The 20,348-nt window shown below is 39.2% G+C and overlaps 2 protein-coding genes across 2 annotated transcripts in view; one reads left to right on the top strand and one right to left on the bottom strand.

Moving 5' to 3' along the window:
- Positions 1–690: 690 nt before the first annotated feature.
- On the bottom strand, positions 691–4,228 carry LOC146457635 (uncharacterized). Its single transcript, XM_085091613.1, has 2 exons — positions 3,729–4,228; positions 691–1,655 (listed from the first exon to the last, which is right to left on the bottom strand). The coding sequence occupies exons 1-2, from the start codon at positions 3,780–3,782 to the stop codon at positions 879–881; spliced, it is 831 nt and encodes a 276-aa protein (XP_084947739.1). The 5' UTR covers positions 3,783–4,228; the 3' UTR covers positions 691–878.
- A 4,468-nt stretch (positions 4,229–8,696) lies between these two features.
- The window catches only part of LOC146457634 (protocadherin-like protein), a 40,740-nt gene continuing 29,088 nt past the window's right edge, over positions 8,697–20,348 (top strand). Inside the window, exons 1-7 of the mRNA XM_085091648.1 lie at positions 8,697–11,175; positions 13,361–13,997; positions 14,334–14,428; positions 15,981–16,444; positions 17,205–17,347; positions 17,586–18,037; positions 19,916–20,149. Of these exons, the coding sequence (XP_084947774.1) occupies positions 9,015–11,175; positions 13,361–13,997; positions 14,334–14,428; positions 15,981–16,444; positions 17,205–17,347; positions 17,586–18,037; positions 19,916–20,149 (4,186 nt within the window). The 5' untranslated portion in view covers positions 8,697–9,014. The remainder of the gene's footprint in view (positions 11,176–13,360; positions 13,998–14,333; positions 14,429–15,980; positions 16,445–17,204; positions 17,348–17,585; positions 18,038–19,915; positions 20,150–20,348) is intronic.

Below are 20,348 nucleotides of genomic sequence, written 5' to 3'. Positions count from 1 at the left end.
ACGATAAAAAGATTAGTGGTTTGGGAAATGTCACTATGATTTTAAACTGCGAGTAAACAAGATCGCCCGTACACGAGTGATACAAATCCTGTGGCTAGAACCTTATTGGTATGTATTTCATACATACCAATCATCCATCAATAAAATAAGATCTTTTCTGCCATTCGAATTAGCAGATAATGAGAATTGTGGCATGAAAACTAAATAAATATACACTCGATTGCAAAAACGTTGACACCTAAAAAGCATAAACCGTGAACGATGAGACCCAACGGATTTGTGGGTAGTGTTTAAACAATAACCTCATTTCCATAATCAATAATTTACCATTCTCATTCTTTGCAAGAAGAAAATACAGTGCTGACTTAATTCTTCCGAATAATTTTCTACCAAATATTGCTTAAGTTAACTGCCTGTTTTAGACTTAAGCAAATCGCGAATTGTATATCACTCAAATTGGCCCCCGTTGGCCAACATGGACACTTTAAGGAAAGCTTGGACAGTACAGTTTCCATCATTCACCACGCGCAACTAATTTTGGTCATCAACCGTCGCACGAGAATAGAATAATATGCAAATAACTTTAGTACACTTATACCCATAAAGCCATTGGGCCTCATCGTTTACGGTTTATGCTTTGCAGGTGTCAACGTTTTTGCAATCGAGTGTAGCTAATTTACAAAGCCAGTCTGTAGTGCCTGGTCAGCTATAACTACCACCTTTACTTTCATTTACCAATTCAACGGTTGCGTACCCCACCCCTAACTTAAATCCTCCGTGGCTAATCATATTGTCAGTTCTCTTAATCATGAGTTGGCAATACTATTTTAAGAGTGATAATTCTTTTATGCCTGATAATTTTAAACCGCATCGTCCTGTTAGTCCACAAAATTCTGTTTATTCACGGTCAGTATATCCTTGTCACCTATGAAAAGCTTCAGCCAGAAGAACTGAAGAAAGCTGTAGTACAAGGAAGCGTTTATTATCATCAGCATTAGATCAATTATGGTCAGTGGTTTAGGTGCAGAGGGGTTTATTGTGTAAAACTTAAAGGCGACTTGAGCTGATAACACCAAGGCCTTGCACAGATTGTCCAGGACGAAAATCAACAGACTGATGAAATATAAAGCTCTTGAAGTAAAGCTAAAGCCCTTCGTCTTAGAAGGAGGATAGGTAAAATTCAGCTGGTATATTAAATACAAAGTGAAAACCTTGGAGACAATCACGAAGATTTCAATGGGGATCCTCGCGTCTTGGTTTTGTTTCATTATCAAGCCGTCGTATACAGTGACAGCAACTGTCATACTGTTAAGAGACCAAAAATATGGCTTCCAAATGAGACACTTTAATATCACAGTGTATGGTACTGGTCTCAATTCAGGCAGGAACTTCTCATTCAACAAAAAAATGCAGATGATTGATGTTAAAATTGAGCAAGTCAGCCATAAAGTCTTCCAGCAGTAACCATCACACATGGGTACGTCATAAACTGTAAAATTCTTGCAGTCAACACTTGATGAATTGTGGTATAACGTGCAATCCGCCACAAATATTGCGAACATTACCAAACATGCCAATCTGAACAGCTGCAAGAGGATATAAAGAAAAGCCAGAAGACCATAAAAGAGTCGTTTAGCGATCACTGCGGTGAAAAGCTGTAAAAAAAGAGAGTTGAGAGAATCTGCATCAAAACTTGATCAAACATGCATAAACGTCATGAGAATAGATGATGTTATCACCAACGTAAATTTCGTGATGTTAATGTTTGAACAAATTCTCACGATTTACATCCTAAAAATTATGTACAGATCAATGGAAACAAGATGCATGCTGATATAACCGCGTTGTCTCGAGTGACTACGGGAGGACAACTTTTAAAAGAGCAAGATCGGCCTGATTAAAACTTGAATAAATGTAATCTCCACTGAAGAGTTCTTTCATGGGGATTCCACAAGACTAGTTCCGATGCTTAGTCCATCCTCCGCATCGGGGGTTGGTGCAAAAATGAATTTGATCAGGGAACCCAAGAGAATAAAGTACATTTAATGCACAAAGTTTGTAACGGGAATTGTCTAACGTATTTCGATTCAATTTAGTTGATGCCTGACCGGCGATGTTCAATCCGGTCAGTGTAAAATGCAGACTGCAGACTGCAGACTGCAAACTGCAGACTGGGGGTAAAATGCAGACTGAACACTGCAGATCAGGGGTAAAATGCAGACTAAATTAAATTAAATTTTGTTCGGTTGGGCAGGTTGTATCCCGGAAAGTATTCATTCATTTTAAACCGCGAGAACTGTTTTCATTTTCTACGATTTTTTCGCAAGCGCTAAATTCCTTTCTCGTTATCTGCGCAACAGAAATCTTTTCATATTTGAATTCTAGATTTACTCAGCTTTCTATAGAGATTAAAATGAGCTCGATAGGACATATATTTACCGAGATACGAATTTTTGAGTTTTCTGTACTCGGTTTGTTTACAACGTAATTAATACACGGGGGACGGTAGTAAAATGCATCCAAATATCCGCGCACTTTAAAATTCACCGATATATAGCTGTTTCGACAAAGGTTGTCCAAAAAAGCGTAAAAGCGTACGCGACACTGCCGAAAGGTAGTTTGGGAAATACCCGATAAATTTCAATGAAAGCTCAGAATCCATAATGCCTCGACCGTACAAGGAAGACTTGAGATGGTGGACAATATGGATTCTGAGCTTTTATTGAAAATTACTGGGTATTTGGGGATGTATTTGGGTATTTATTGGGTATTTCCCAGGCTGCCTTTCGGCATTGTCGCGTACGCTTTTACGCTTATTTTGGACAACCTTTGTCGAAACAGCTGTATTTCGAAAGCACATCGTCAAATGCATTTTTTTTTTTCAATACTAAAACATTTAAAAATCTTGTTGAGCGGTTTTTCTCTTTATTTCGAAGCGAATTCATGGAGAAATAATTTTTGAAAGTATTGGAAGAAGTAGGGCGCCGTCCCCAAAAGTCACGCAATGAAATCCTAAGTTTTTTTCGCAAGCCTCAAATTCATTTTTCGCTTACAACGCTACATGTATCTTTTTGGAATTCTACACTTTCTTATTAACTTTCTATACAGACCAAAATCACTTCGAATGTTTTACGTGTAACTTTAAAAAGATAGTCTTTATAGTTTAGTCTGCATTTTACCCCCAGTCTGCAGTCTGCAGTCTGCAGTCTGCATTTTACACTGACCGATGTTTAATCAGTGTTTGATGCTAGTTGCAAAGGTTACCAAGCACCAATCAGGGGACCCCAGCGAAAAGGTTTTAAGCGAAATACTCCAAATGTTGTCTCCTGTGTTCCCAGATCGTTTTGTGCCCTTTTAAAGACACATTTGATCTCTTCGGATGCTTTAGCTAAAAACAATTAAAGTTGCAGAACGTTTCTAGGAAACGGAATTTTATTCCCCGAATTGACTTGCTGTTCGGTTGGTTCACGAAAATCATTGCTAGCTGACGTTTTCACGTATTTTATCGACATATCTGCCCCTTCGAAAACGAAAGGAATAGGTTTTCCAGTATTATGGGATTTTTAGCTGATATTTTGCCGAAGGAACTGCAGATTTTTTAACGACTATATCCAAATATAAACAGATATCCACCGAAATAAGCCGCTGGGTGGCCCTTGATTAACTACAGATACTAATACAGTGATTAATATTAACTAATATTGCTAGCAACAAACTGCTTCTCCTACCGTTGGTCTGTTGTTGTCACCGACGAGTTGTAAAGCCTCAGGATCTTCATCCATGACAAAAACAACAAGCACGTTACACGTTCAAAGTCGCTCGAATTAAGTGATGGCCTGTAGACTTAAGGTCAAATCGTGGTTATGCATCCAAACTTGATTGGATCAAGGCGACCGCCTTACATCAATTCACTGAATTCTGACAACTTAATGCAAATATAACAAAACAATTGGCACTTCAAACCGAGAAACCAATGTTTCAAAACGAGTTTTTTTGCGGCAAAACATCTTTGAGGCTTAGCGTTCGCTTTGATATCGGCCCAACATAGCAATTCCGGGAAAAGTCGGATGTAGTGTAAATAATGCGCAAGAATGTTCTAGAGCGTCCTGTATCGATCATGCTTAGGCTATGTCTACACTATGCTGGGTAGCCTTTTAGGCCGTTGTGAAAAATATTTTGGCCTGGTGTGAACACAAGTGGCCCAAAACTTCAACAATGCCGCCATCTTTCCACTTCCGTTTCGGTTCGATTCTGTGTTCACGCTTCTCAAGAACGTGTCACGAAAACCTATCCGAAATGTGATGATTCACTTTCAAGACCTAAGCAGCGCAGTATCGCCCCGGCACAAAATTCGATCCGAAATCGGCGTTTTGTGTGAACGAAAGCCCTATCCGATATGTTTTTGGTGCCAGCACAAGAGCTATCCAGTATAGTGCAGACATAGCCTTAGTCCTCCTTGTCTAGTTTATAAAGAGTCTCTTGTTATTCATTTGAGGGAACATTCTAGATGGTCGAAGCCTGTAATAATTCCAGTTGTTGTTTGCGCTAGTGTAGCTGGAATACTGTTATTGAAGACCGAGAAAGCAATGTCTGAAAATGGGTTTTTTCAGCGGCAAAACATCCTAGAGCTTCAGTATTCGCTTTCATGATATCGGCCCAACATAGTATTTCTGAGAAAAGCAGGAAGTGCACAGGAAGACCCTTTGCTTAATAACACACAAGAAATTCCGAGTCACGACCCAGAGGGCAAATGCAAGAGAGAAAGAAAACGATAACAGATTAGTAATTCATTGATGTTAATATGATTTTGCAGGAACTGCCAAAAAATAAGTTCACCCGTACACAAGCGATGCAAATTCCAGGATGGGTGTCCATTATTTCTTACCGTAAACTCTCTATTAAGCCTCTCTAATAGGCCCCCCTCACAGAGGAAAAAAGTTATTAAGCCCGTACCTCTCTTTATTCTTCACAACCAAATTACATGCAGTACATGAACGGTATTCAGTTTTTAACATTTCGATTTAGCTTACCGTTTTATTAAGGTTATCATTTTTCCATTTACAATTCTTGTACCTCATAAATTTCAAGGTTCCTACGAGTGAATAAAAATGTTAAAAATAACTTGTACAACAAGTACAGTATCACTCAAATCTCCATATTAGACAGTCATTGCCCTGGTCCAAAACAGGAAGTAGGGAACCATAAATCTAGTCTGTTTCTTCTTCTCAACGAATGAATGGATCTTGGGGCGGATGACATCGTCACCAACTTGGCAAAGGAGAGAGAGCCTGGGATCAAGATCATTGAATGCACCCCCTAATCCTTGATTATTACCAGTACTAGGCTAATGGATGTGGAATAAATGAAAAAAAATGCCTGAAAACAAAAACTCAAGCCGGAATTTTTTCTTAGGCTTTCTTTGCGTAAATACTTAAGTTGCGTACACAACTGCGATGATCATTCACTTATTTAATAGGCTATTGATAAAACAACAATAAACTTTTGTCAAGAAACAGTACTGATTACATCTTTTGTGAGGAAGACCTCGTGACTCTGGTCCCAGGCCTTTCCCTACAGCTGACTTGATAATTGTTTTCAGTACCAGTCCCAGTCATACAGAACTTTAAACATTTCTGATCCTTTCCACAGTTTTCCGCGGGCATCTCATAAGACCTAGGCGGTACCTAATGATCGCGGCATTTTCTTTAAAAACGAATTCTGAACTGAAACCAATTGTTTATTGTTAACTTTATAGGTACTATCCACCAAAAGGAGTGATCTCTATCGAAAGCTTGAGTTAGGGACCGCGCAGGGGGAGAAGCTACTTTATTCCCCACCTTTTCTGTGTTTTGAGTAACCCCTTTCGATCTGGCGTATTTTTTATTAGGGATCTTCTACTCCAAATCCCACTGTTCTAGGGGGCTGATTGATGATATGATGATTGCCCTCCATAGCTTTCCTTGGGCGTCTCTATTTATTTCACCTCAGAAGCGTAAGAATTACAGGTACCTCACGATCACCGCATTTTCTTTATAAGCGAATTACGAAATGCATTCGTCAGCTGTTTACTTAGTAACGGTTCTCGGATGAGCAGCGGGGTAGTGACTTCAATCGTAAGCTTGACTCTCTGCTATTGGTTACAACAGCAAATGTACTTGGTATTACTTGGTATAAGAGCGGCAAGAGATTAAAACTTTCAGGCATTGTCAAATATTGTAGACTGCAAAGAAACTACCTGGGCAAAGATTTACAACTGTTAATGTTACTGGATGAACACGTAGCGAATACTAGAAACTACAACAGTTATCTCGTGCAGCAATTTAAATTTTTTAAACAAAAATACGTTATCTGACATTAATTAGTAGCCATCATGTCCGTAACGATCGGCAGAATGTTTCACACGAGTTGAAAATCTCTTTAACATCATTCTAAAATATTTTTCATGGAAAGTTTTTAGCTAAATTCCAAAAGTTTTGATTATGTTGAATTTGGACTTGTTTGCTGAGGAAACTCATTGGTTTGGATGCCTCTAAACTGGTTACGGGTCTGAAGTGTGGGCTACATTGGCCGTTTTTATACTAAAGGACGTGCATAATCCGTCCAGACGGCTAATGGTCTGTAACATTATACGTCTGGTTATACGTCTCTAGTATAAAGACGTTGTGTGCGTTTTGAACGACGCACAACGGAAGATAGTTCGTCTAGACGAATGTTGCGTCTTTTACTCGTTTTTATAACCAGACTTATAACGTAACAGACGCATTAGGGAGTTTAAGCAACGACGACGGCAACGGCAACGAAACGTCACCTGAAAATATAACTTTATTTCATTTATGCTACTACGCGATTATTTCAACTCGCTCAACTTTACAAAAATGGCGAACTATCCGGGAACCGAATTGGTAGGAGTGTCGTACAAGTTAAAGAAGGTAAATGAAAAGTTCACTGTCGTGCTTTCACGTTCTCCACATAACCCTAAATGTGGTCATTTCACTTTGTTGTTTTGCAGAGGACGGCAAAGAAATGTACCAAAATGTAAAACGCACGTACAGAGCGATTGTTTTTGCTCGTTGAACCTTTTGCCTTGCGGCATTGTCGTTGCCGTCGCCGTCGTCGTTGCTTAAGCTCCCTATTATCTATCCGGGTGGACGCATTGATTTCTAGTGTAAAAACATATTTACGCTTCCTTTCTGCGGATTAATTTTGACGGATTTAATCAGTTTCGCGTTCTTTTTGACAGTGTTATTTTAGTAGAAACAACGAATTAAAACACCCACGCAAAACTGTCGGAACACTAGCATTACAGTAACAAACTCGAAATTCACGTATTATACCTTTAATTTGTCAGATTTTTCACCTTTAGGGGTCAGACTACAAAATTTAGAAATTGCTGATACCAGTTCTGATTGTGTTGTCTAACGTAAAAGCTTTGCAAATAAATTGCAGAGAGGTTTCCTACTTAAAATTAAAATAATTTTATCGAAATGCCGTCGAAATCTCACTTCATTAGTGGATGATTTCTTTAAATAGGCCGTTTCCGAGTTGCTTTGAATCTCATTATGAAAGCGAGGCTAAGTGCTAAGTGCAGAACTTTTCATGTGAAAGTTTGTTTTGTTTGCATGTAATATGTCAAAAACTATGCACGAAGCGTCGCTTTCATAATGAAGTTCAAACCAACTCGTAAATGGCCTATTGTTGTGACTACTGACTGCAAATGTTTTTTGGTTTGAATCCACACCATTCACAACTGGAATCTAGTGAAATATTTGGTGGAAAAATCTCAGTCCAGTCGCTTTTATCGAATCAATTATTGCTTGTGTTAAATTTTAACTAAAGACTTTTGTGGCTTTATTTTCTCCAAGCAATACCAAAGTTGTTTAACCAGGAAGAATATTTCAGTAATGAATGCCAATCCTATAAAATCTTAGATTGGCCTTAAAATCGTCGTCTAGCTTTTTCATTTTCCCTCCTTGAACCTTGTACTAAATGCATTAACCCGCTGAAGGCGAGCGTTTTAAAGGTCGGCTATTTAACCTTGAAATAATATTATACAAAAGTATCAGCGGGGTGGATGACCGCAATAATTGTTTAATATAGTGGATTATATTTGACCGTCTGTTTTTAAAAGAACCCATTTCGGAAAAGAAAATCTTTACAATTATACGAGAAGTCGTCTTAATCAAATTTACAAGAAAGTGCCGCGAACCTTTAAATTAAACGAGATTGGGTGAAGAAACCTGGGAAAGACAACGAATTAAATTAGGTGACACAATTGGCATATTTGATCGACCGCAATAGATTTATTCAAAGTTCAACCGTATTACTCGGTGAACTAAGATGCTATGAATTTACTGATATAAAGAAATTCTGGGACGTAGGCCTTTATAGCCTGAAAATGAATCACGACTATTTGCGTCTGGAAAGCTATTCCACCTGCTTTGTTTACACGCTTTTGCCAAGCGAAAAGCCACCACAAATCACTCACAAACGAAAATTAACCAATCACTAGCAAGAATTACCTGCCATCGTTAGGAAAACTAGGGCGTTGTGTCTGCGTAGCAAATCCTAGCAGCAAACAAGCGAGGATGGAGTATAAACAATGCCGACCAAGCTAACGGAATTATTTCCAGTCAGTGTTTTGATTTGGAGGGAACTAAATTACGGATTGCGAAATTCGTAACATGGATACCCAGACACGGACAACAGAAGCAAAACGTATGTCTGCAGGTTGAAACTAGTATTTCGGAGATAAAACACTTTGCTACAAAAAACCGCAGAGGGGTGTAACTAAACGGCCAGCACAGCGGTATCAAATGATTCGTTAGTTAAACAGTTCCCACGCGATTGCTTCACTTTCATCACCCGTCATGCAAAATAATCTCAGAGGACGCAATTCGAAGGAACAGCATTTTTTCTGATTTCTTTAAGGAGTAAAGGAAAGTCCTCAAACAAGATCGGTGGATGAGTTGCATGACATGTTTTGGGGCATTTAAATCAAACTTTGTATCTGAACAATGATGTCCCGATCCAAAAACAAAGCCGTGTTTCTGATTTTTTGGCACTTGTCTTTTTACGTAAGTGCGCAGTGGAGGAACCTCATTGAAGTTAACGTCCCGGAAGGAAAACCTGGCGGTTACACAGTTTACGACAGGCTACCCCTACCCACGGGTGGAGACGAATATACATTATTCTTCGCTCAGAAAGGAGATTCACTCGACAAAGTCTTATTATTCAAGGTCTCACCTTTGGGAGTTATAACAACAGTCCAGCCGCTTATTTACGAGAAAGGAAAACCGAACGAGTACGACTTAACAATCGTTAAAAAACAAAGAAAGGAGACAAACGGAGGATTGGCAACTACACTGAGAGTTAAAGTTTTGGACGTGAATAACTTTCCGCCCGTATTCGCGTTTGAATCGTACCGTGGAACAATTAAGGAAAATTCACCTGAAAATACAATTGTCATGGGTTTGGCAAAGTGCCATGCTGAGGAGCGAGATACCTCGGGGATACGAGCTTATAAAATCATCAAAGGCAACGAGAAAGGATATCTAAAGGCGGAAAAACGAGATGTAGGTGAGAAAAGCTTTTTGCAATTGAAAGCAACGAGTAAACCGATACAGCGAGGCAAAACTACGCCCTATATGACACTGGTAGTTGAAGCTGAAGATATGGGGAACCCGGCATTAACTGCGCAAACGACAATCAGGGTATTGATTGAGGAGGTGAATGACCATGCACCCGTCTTTGATAAAAGCAGTTACGAGCGCACAATAAGTGAAGACACGCCGAAGATGATGCCACTGTTTAAAGTTCAAGCTACAGATCAAGACGAGGGAGTAAGTGGACAAGTTTATTATTTTTTTCAAACTCTTTCAAATTTTTTCGTAATCAATGCTTTTACAGGAGTAATAACGCTTGTTCGCGAGCTGGACTACTCCCAGAGTGAACAACGCTTGCATCAATTGACTGTTGTGGCGCGTGATGCTGGGAATCCTAGCAAAGAGACATCAACTTCTGTTACTATAACTGTACCTCAAGATATCCTCAATTTTCCCTTCCCTGCATCTCCGAGCGACTCAAAAGAAAACACGGCACCATTTTTCCCTCATGCACCATATCACTTTACAATTCACAAGTCATTTCCAGTAAAGGGAAGTCTTGGTGTCATCTTTGCAGTGGACGAGGATCCTCCAGGCTCCAACAGTGACCTGCGGTATTCATTGGTCAGCGCTTCTGGAGAATTTAGCGTCGATACATTCAGCGGTGTTTTATCAGTAAATAAAGAACTCAATGTCCAGACATACACGTTGACGGTAAAAGTTCAAGATCAGGGAAACCCTTCAAAACAAGCGCAAGCTGAGGTTAAGATTGAAGTTGAAGATTTAGATTTTTCTCAGACCTATCCTGTGTTCAGTGATCCTATACAAGTTATAAGGGTTGCAGAAAACTCGGAAGTCGGGAAATCTGTGTTTCAAGCTTCGGTAATGTCCGATTCCAGTACGAGTAAAGGTGTCGTGTACTCGGCAATCTCCGGTTCTGGGCTGCCGTACTTCGAGGTAGACGAGGCCACAGGAGTGATGAAAACTGCTTCCCCATTGGACAGAGAAACACATGCAGTTTATGATATGATAATAGAGGCGAGAAACAAAGAGAAACTTCCACGCCATTCTCATCTTTACCTCACAATTGACATAACAAATGTAGATGACGCCTACCCAGACTTTACCAAACCGGCTTATGACGCAACTGTTCCTGAGGGGAGCCCTAAGGGGACGTTTGTTACTGTTATTCATGCTATAGATAAAGATGACCCAGTGGTGACATACGACATTTTAAATTTTGATTCGGTTTTTGAAATGGAATCTAATACTGGTGTGATAAGGACAAAGCGAGTTCTTGACCGAGCAACAGGCGACAGGGAATTTCTCCTGTATGTGATAGCAAATGACGGAGGTGGAAAGTCATCCAAAGCTATTGTGAGAATTAACGTCACCAGCGCGCGCAATTCAGTTCCCAAATTTCAGAAGCCATCTTATGGAGTGTCTCTGAAAGAAGGACAGGGCAGGGTACCGAACTTGTTGTGCATTGCAGCAACTGGAAGCAATGGAGCAGTGAGATATTCAATAACAGCCATAGGACTGGACGAGAAATTTGAAATTGATCCGGTTACCGGTAAGTGTAAATAATTATTTTTGTTGCTGCCTTATTCATAAACTAAAATCTGAATAGTATTCCTAAGAAACGAGAAATAACCTCCCGGGATTAAAATAAAAAAATTGATAACAAATAGTCCCGTTCTTTATTCCAAAAAACTAGTTGGTGACGGAATCGAAAAGCAGGCTAAGGCGGCTCCTTTGGCATCATTGAACCTTACGCATTGTACCTCATTCCGATATTTTTGTCTTTTCGATTAAAGAGAGTTTCTACCGTGATACTGTATGTCGAATCAGCAATCAAGGCTTCTTTTGTATAATTGTCTCTTAATTAATTTATCCATGGCCTTATCCGTTTTAGCACATTTCTTGTGGTTAATTGTCCGAATTCACCTGTTATGCCATAATTTGTGACCTCTCTACCTAACAAACTCACCTTGACTTACGCCTTGTCTGGATATGAAACTAATGTTCATCAAAGGCCATCGTCAAATACAAAAATTAAGTAGAGGCTTACTATATCATGGACTTTTGTCAGTAGACTTGTTCAATTCTCTCGGGTAGTAAGACTTTTATGGGGCCGGCGGGAGACTAAACGCAAGGCTTCTTGTTGCATTGCTAGACGATTGCTTACCGGAAGACGGGCATGAAATATTGTTAGTATCGAAAAGGAGAATAAGATTAATACCCAGAGGAGGCTTGCGTTTTTAAGGAGATTTATTAAAAATCGTACATAAAGTAATTGAAAATTTTAGAATGAATTTTGAAACTTCGTTGCGACAAATTGGGGAAATTGCCAGATGAACCACAAGTGTTGCAACATTTACCTCTCGCAGAGTCGAACATGTAACTTTAAGGTGGAAGACGCCCAAGATAAGGACTGACTAATTAACCGAGTTACTTATTTCAAATGGACCTTGTCTGGCTTTCAACCTTCCCAAAAGGAAATTCGACAAATATTTCAAATCTGTGAAGAGTAATCAAGCAAACAGACATTTTCCGTTTCCGAGCTTCGCCAAAAACGATTGGTTACACTTCCAAAACCCGCAGACACTAATCCAATCAACTTAAAATTAAATATAGTTCATAGAACAAGGGAGTTTGAGTGAATTATTTGTTTCAGTTTATATTTAATAGAACCAGGCTATTTTCCAAAGCTGTCGTTTTACAGAAGACAATACAGATTAAGCATGGACTTGTTACTTTATGATAAATTGAATTGGGTTTTAAGTCGTCACTTCAAGTTGAAAACCAATCTACGCCCTAGAAATCTTTCCTGGGGATTTTGTTGAGACGAAATAATGGTCAATAATTATTTTTTTTGCTATAATTAAAAATGATTGGCTTTACTAAAGTTGCAGGTGTGTGTTGTGTTCTAACCCGCACAGGGAATAAATAAGAGATTTAATTGGTTGTCACTATACTAATAACCAGGCCTTAAGAAACCAAGACCGTGACAAATCGATTTAGTTATAGTTTTAAATGAAAATATCTTTCGCCGGCAGACTCACATGTTTGGTCTTTGCCAACGATGTTTTCCTTTGATCATCCCTATTTAAATCCCACTTTCCTTTTTGTAATGCTTTCTAAATTATATGCCACTTTTTATCACTTTTAAAATCAGTTTGACTATCTTGCGATTTCAGTGTGCTCATTTGGCTGTTGTGAAATGCAGGCGAAAAAACGCCATGCCTTTGCAGCCTTCTTGCAATCTCGTACCCAGAGTCCTGAGGCTCTTTGGCCAGCGGTCGGTCGCCAGGAGAGACTCTGGGGTACTGGAATTTTATGACCGCAAGATTTTTGCGGTAAAACAATGGAAGCCGTGACGGAGCTTATACAGAGCAGCCAATCAGAAAATTTAATTTTTTTTCGAATTCTCTAGAGTCTCTCCTGGCGCCTACTCGCTGACCAAAAGGCCTGAGGACTCTGGGTACGAGATTGGCCTTCTTAAACGGTCTATTGTATACCTTTTATAATTTTTTTTACAGGCGTATATCACGTGATTGTAACTTTTTTTTTTACGTCGTCAACTTACTTTGAGTGGACTAGATTTTTCTAAGCTCTGCTCTCCGATTTTAGCAGAGCAAACAAGTTTCAGAATATACTCAGACGTGTGGAAAGAATGTTACTTTCGAATTTTGTCTTCAATTTGCCGCATGTCGATAGGTTGTAGAATTTTACCTTTTGTTCTATTTTTTTAATAGGAATGTTTTCCGTGAAGGTTTCTTTCAACTACATGATTGAGAAAGGCTACGATATTCGAGTCCAAGCAAAGAGTGAAAGTTCCCTGAAAGCAGCCTTAACGACAGTGAGGGTGACGATAGAAAACGAAGACGGCCCGCCAATTTTCCGGAAAAACAGTTATGAGATTACAACTCAGGAGAATGTGGCTGCAGGAACTAAGCTACTTGTTGACAATACCGACGGGTTTCGCTTCTTGACTGATGGAAAACGTCTGGCTGATTTTGACTGCACACTCGAGGACATCACGAAAGTGGAAATTCTCGACCATTTCAGAGTCGAGCGCATGAACTCAGAATGTCAGTTACGCGTGATTAAAAACTTTGTCCAACTCCCCGACCGAGAATTCAACTTCCAAGTCCGTGTCACAAACAACAAACAACGAAACTTATTTGGCTCGGCATCTGTGACAGTAATAATTACCGACACTAATGACTACCCCCCTGAGTTCTCACAATCTTCTTACTGGGTGACGGTACCGACCACCACTCCCACGGGAACTAGTTTGCTACAGGTTGTTGCTTCTGACAGGGATACCCAGGGGAGTGCTGGAATTGTTTTGGAGCTTCTTTCGGGAGGTGCACCAGAGGATCTCAGCAGGTTTGTACTTGTACCTGATATCACAACAGAATCAAAGAGCAACTTCCCAAACTTTTCAAAAACATTATGTAAAAGCTGAACGAAGTACAGATCTCTACGACCTAATCAGCGGCCATAGTATCTCTCTACCCTAAACAACACAGGCTCCACGAGCTTTATTTTTGCTTGCAAAGGTAATGCGATTTTTTCGAAAACGTAGTTTCGCCAGCGCGAGCAAAATCGCACATGTACCCATCCTTGAAAATGCGACGCGACAAACCCGCCCTGATTTCGAAGTGATGTTTTGTTATTTACAAGTTGTTTAACTTTCTTGTATTCTTTTCGTTCTTTCGACAGCTTCCGAATAGACAATCACGACATACTACGTACCACTTCCTCCAATTTGCCACAAAATACACTGTACAACTTCACGGTCAAAGCCAAAGAAATAGGTAATATTAACAATTATCTCATCGGTCAACGAGAGGAGCGGTGACCAAGTATCGACAACGGCCTTGATAACTTGGACGCAGTTGTTCAAAGAGTGGATAAGTCGTTATCCAGCAGATAAAATGTACTCAAAATAATATTTTCAATGGGCTGGATAAAACTATATCCACTCTTTAAATAAACTGGGGCCTGAAGGGACCTGAAGTTAGTTCTGAATACTATCTCATGTTCTTTCAGTAGAAAATAAGTTTTAGTTTCCAGATCGATGCTGAGGCGGATACAGAAAGTGATTCTGTCACACAGTTTACAAATTGCTCGTACTTTTAAAATTCTGATGTGATATTAGGACTTTTATAGTGATATTCGTTGCAGCGCTGGTTTTAGCAGTGAGTTGGTTTTAGGAACATTTGAGTTAGAAGCACTTTTAACTTTTTTTTTTGGTCTATTGGTGAGTTTTTAATCAAAGGTATTAATATCGAGCTGCATCGTTTTAGACAGGCGTCATAGGCTACGTTCGCGCCCTATGTACGTTTTTAGGGACATAGCATCCAAATGTTTGCATATTGCTATAATAATAATAATAATAATGATAATAATAATAATAATAATAATAATAATACTTTTTTCAAATAATAAATATAAGCTTTATTAAAAATGACCAACTCTTAACACAACCCTATGCACCCCTAAAAATTATGTACATTTTCAGCAAAAAAACTTATTAATAATTCATAAGCCCATTGACCTATCAAATGGTCGATAAAACATCACGTGCAGTGGTTTTATATCCGATAAAACCTCTTCTTTATTAGTATGCGGTGTTTAATGTTTTTCTCGTATGCTAATTTCCAACGTTCACAAAAGCATCATTGTTATGAACTCTCTTGACACACGCTTTTCCAGAAATGTCTTTGAAGCCGTTCAAAAAAACTTGCAGCACGTGTTTTATCGGGTTTAAAACCACTCGGCTGCGCCTCGTGGTTTTAAATCCCGATAAAACACTGCTGCTCTTGTTTTAAGCATTGCATAAAATTCTCGTATCCAAATTGTTGTGGTATATGAATAAACATGTTTAACGTGAAGCATTAAAATATTTATTAAAAAAATATATTCACTCTGCGTTGAAAACAAAGGAAATAAAAAAATGTTTACTAATAATAATAAAAATAATAATAATAATATTTAGTCAGGAGGCTCCGCTCACCTTGGGGGTTTTCAGGGAGGTCCTGAAATAAAATAATTATAACTTAAAAAAATTACAGTGTAAGAGTTAAAAAGAAAATACTGGCAAGTGATTCTGTGAGTCATCGGTGCATCCCTCCAGTAGCATAAATAGTAGGGTGGATGAGGAAAATTGTCTATGACGAGCAGATTTTGTTAATGATTATTTGGTGTGAGAAATTCACAAAATTACATCTCAGTTTAAGCTCCTATGGATGGGTTATCATCAATGCTAGCCAAAGGTACGTTTATCTTACAATATATGCAATGGCAGTGCACATAGTGAGATCACTCAATCCTCTAATCTTTATACTTCCTTTTTTTCTCACCTAGGTACTAACCAACCAAAGGAGAGTGAAGTATCACTTAAAATCTCTGTGATCAACCCACTTTTCGTTCCTGTGACATTTGAAAGTGCAAGTTACTCCAAATCTCTACCTGAGGACGCTCCAATTGGTTCCACGGTGTTTACTGTGAAAGCTTCGCGCTCCGGATCTGATGTCGGAATTAAATATTCCTTGGTTGGGAGAGGTTCAACAAATAATTTCAAAATCAATCCAGACAGTGGAACAATTACCTTAGCACAGGGACTGGATTATGAAACAATAACGTCCTACAATTTGATCATCCGGGCAACCTTACCGTCCTCCAACAATGTCCCGGATGTAACAGCCGACGTTTCAGGCGACGTTACAGTGACGGATGTTAATGATAACAGCCCCAGATTCCTTCTTTACCAATCTGTTGTTCAGATCGCCATTGAAAGTTATACACCAAGCGCTACTACAGTTGTACAGGTGCATAAATCTGAAATGAATGAATAAGCATACATTTTTATTTCTATCAATAATTTTGCTCTAAAACGATTTTTTTCTATGCGCCCACTATTTACAAAGAAAGTAAATTATGTAATCAGGTCTTCAACATAGCTCCTGTTTTCAACTGCAAATGACTGACTTGTTTCTGTCAACTTTCTGTGGCAACGCTTACTACAATCAAATGCAGTCTCACAATCAAATGTCTACTTTCTCGTGACACGAAACAAAGAAGTTTCACGAAATCACCGTTAACTGTATTGTTTGTTTGTTTGTTTGTCTGTTTGTTTTTGCACAAATTCTTAGCTATGAATCAAAAGCTCATTGCAAAAAAGAATATTGGGGACAAATACCACTTGGAGAAAAGTTCAAGTTACCATTTGAAAGAATGATGCCTTAAAATAAGCAGCGGCAACTCAACCAAATATGAACATGTCTTCCTTGACAAGTTGCATTTTACAAGTTTTATATTCTCGATCTCAAACAAAACAGAAAATCCATGCTTTTGCAAAAACGAACGCGGATAATCGCACCAAAAATCATACCATTCCTTCCTGGCTCTCTGAATGCAACGAATACCTCAACACTTTGAGGATTTTGTCTACTTTGCCCTAGTGTAACTTTACCAGAGTAATGGCCGGTTTGTGAGAAATCACAGTAGGAAACAACAAAACAATTGAAGGTACCAAAAACAAATATTTCCTGTATGTTTCAGTATGTAATTGAATGTCACCCTTCACAGGTGTCAGCAATAGACAAGGACACCGTGGAAACATCTGGCGAAATAACGTACACCATTTATGAAGCTGCTAGCAGTCCTTCTACCAATATACCATTTTCCCTCAACAGAAACACAGGCGAACTAAAGACCAATAAAGAAATCAAGTATGTAAACGTTTTACTGTATTCAGTTGATAAACGTGATAAAATGCAGGCTTCTCGATAACGAAAATTCGTCATCTACAATAGTGTGAACATGGGCACGGGGAAACTGACAAGTGCTGTTTTCAACTCCACCACGAGTTTGGTTCTAGTTAGCCATAACAGAAAGCCTTGTCTGTGTTAGGGTCTCTAACGTCTATCTGTATATCTCTGTGCCTCATTGCTCTATGTCTGGCTTTAGGTTTTCAGATAGAAGTAGTTATATGCTGGTCGTAAAAGCCACGGATGGAGGTGGAAAAGAAAGCGCAACAACGATTCAAATCACAGTGCTGGACACCAGCAAGCCCCCAACATTCAAACAAGATGAGTACGTTAAGATCATCAGTGAAAACAGTCCAGTTGGCACCTCTGTGCTGGATATTAAAGCGGACTATGATGACTCCAGTGCACTGCTGAAGTACTCCTTCATACAAGGAAACCAAGATAACATGTTCTGCATTGACTACTTGGGTGTTATTAGCGTGGCCCAACCTCTGGATCGCGAGAGTGTGCCCTCGTATGAGCTCTCCGTAATGGTGTCCCGTCACAACAAGAACGATACCACCGTTGTTAAACTCACGATATCTGACGTCAATGACTATGCTCCTACTTTTGAGAAGTCGCTCTACGTCATTGAGCTTCCCGAGGATAAGGGTTTGTTGATATTTCAATGAATTACTTGAAACTTATTATGCCCCCACTTTTATACTTTTGACATTTTGGCTTCTCTATCATGATCAACTACCAATCAAAGTCCAAATGTTTTTCACCATAGACTGCTTAAAGCAACCAAGGCAGTTGATGACCCAATGAGCATGAAATAATTTTAAAGAAAGCTTGATAAAAGACCACAAGAATTGTCTACCTTTCAAAGGGGAAGGGCCATGGGAATTATGACCTTTCGAGTAAAAATGATACCACAATACATTCTCCAAGTTACAAAATAATACTAGAACACCGAGAAAGAGAAATCAACTGACTTCTTAGAAGGACCTACTCATAATCTGCTCCAGCTCAATACGCCAACAAAAACGTGGTACTTTTTCAACTTGTAATTCATTCCAGTACAGTCCATCTGTGACCAGAGGCACTTATCGACAGTTTTAGTACACTGCAGTGGTAGTTTACAACAAAAATTAAACTGAACCATTTGTTTAGGTTTCTGTTGATAGAAAAATGTTCAGGGTTTTTTGAAATGACACCAAATCCCCGTAACACTTCCCCACGTTTTATGTGAGATTGAATCGTCACTGACTCTCATTCCCTGGTGGTTTTCTTACAAATGGTTTTCTCGATGAAACCCGCCATCATCAACTGATCGAATTAATCTTTCTCTCTACAGCCCAAAACTCCATCCTCGCGAGGAGACGTAATCTTTATATACCTACCTTATCACTCTACTTGGAAAACGACCGAAAACACCCCTAAAACGGCGAGAAAAAAATAAAACAGTTACAGTAACTGGAACGTTCTGAAAGTAGAAATTTTTCTTTTACGTAAGGACATTAGAACTAAAAAGAACAGAGACTGAGATAAAGTTTTTTAATATACGGTTTTGGCCTCCACGTCTACTAACCATGATGCACGTACCACGGTGGTCGATCGAGGTCGAGCTCTAACACAGCTTATTGGAAGCTATAGAAAACTCAGGTTATCGATTTCAAACATAATAACAAAACAAACATCCCAACAAGTCACACCAAGTATTCTTTTCAGAACTTTAGTACTTGCTTAAAACAAAACAAATGTATTCAAATGACAAGAAACTCGACTGTGTGATAGGATAGCTCAGGATGCAATCTTTTGACTTTTTGCGTGACGCAATAGACCTTATTCGCTCTATATACTAATTACCCATTAAAAACCGTATGGCATTCTCAGGAGAATCGATCCTTTGTCTTCTTGCAAGTAAAGAATATATGCCAGCGTAAATATGACTACTTCTAAAAGAGACTACTCCCTAGAGTAACGTCACGTGATCGGTAATGGGGCTACAAAACAACAAAGTGAATAAGGTCTATTAAATTCTGTTGGGCGTCATTTTGGCCGCGACGCATGCGTTGAATGTATGCACGGCAAGTTCGTTTACATCAATAGCTTACATAAGTAAGCATGTCACCCTGATGCCCAAAGGATACTTAATGAAATGAATTAATGAAGTTCAGATGTCTGGCCAAGAAATTTGCTTGGTGGAGTGAAAACCGGATACCCGTAACAAAACTAGTACTTCCAGTGGATGGAAGTGTGCAGACTGGGGCAAAAATCATTTTTTAATAATGATTTATTAGGTTACCTGCGAGCTTTGCTGAAAGTCCCCACAATAATCAAGATGTAATATAGAATGGGGCCGTGAGAAGGACTAATATGCACATATGCATTTCGTTTTTGCACAAATCAGTGGCTATGGATGGCTAGGATGGGCCACTGCTATCGAAAACTGAACAAACTTAACTCTGGTTTCAAATTTGATACAATTACAGAGTAAGCAACTGCTGTCGGCTCAGTTCACTTTCTATTCTTATTCTTATACAGTTGTTGAGTCAAATTTGAGACTGCTGACAGCCACAGACGGTGACAACGGAGACAATGGCCGTTTGACGTACTCCATTCTACAAACAGTCATGGATGAAAGCAAGGATGTCTTTGCGATAGATCCTAGCTCGGGCATGGTCAAACTTAAGAGACCGCTGGATCGTGAAAAAGTTGCTGAGCATGTGCTTTATATCAAAGCTCAAGACAACGGACTTCCCGAACTGCAGAAGGCCGGTAGGAATAATAAAAACATTGCGAGGATGGCACCAATTTATATAACATAGTGTACAGCGTATTGTTTTAGAATGGCAGTATAGCATCAGGTTAGGTCAGTCAAATGTTACATCTTTCAGATTCAAAGTCAGACATTAGACAGCATTTCAACTAACTCCCCCCCCCCCCCTCTCCCCCCTCACCCACCACCCACCTCTAC

Source organism: Pavona decussata, unplaced genomic scaffold (assembly GCF_977016875.1).
Source record: "Pavona decussata unplaced genomic scaffold, jaPavDecu1.1 SCAFFOLD_238, whole genome shotgun sequence".
Classification (NCBI taxonomy): domain Eukaryota; kingdom Metazoa; phylum Cnidaria; class Anthozoa; order Scleractinia; family Agariciidae; genus Pavona; species Pavona decussata.
Note: the sequence above shows the minus strand (reverse complement) of the source record. Positions and strands in the feature narration are given on the sequence as shown.

Bases quoted from the DNA above. Each gene is read 5' to 3' on its own strand.
- LOC146457635 (XM_085091613.1), bottom strand. From the start codon at position 3,782: ATGGATGAAGATCCTGAGGCTTTACAACTCGTCGGTGACAACAACAGA. The intron at 1,656-3,728 runs GTAGGAGAAGCA...CTTTTTTTACAG, and splicing joins GTGACAACAACAGACCAACG to CTTTTCACCGCAGTGATCGC.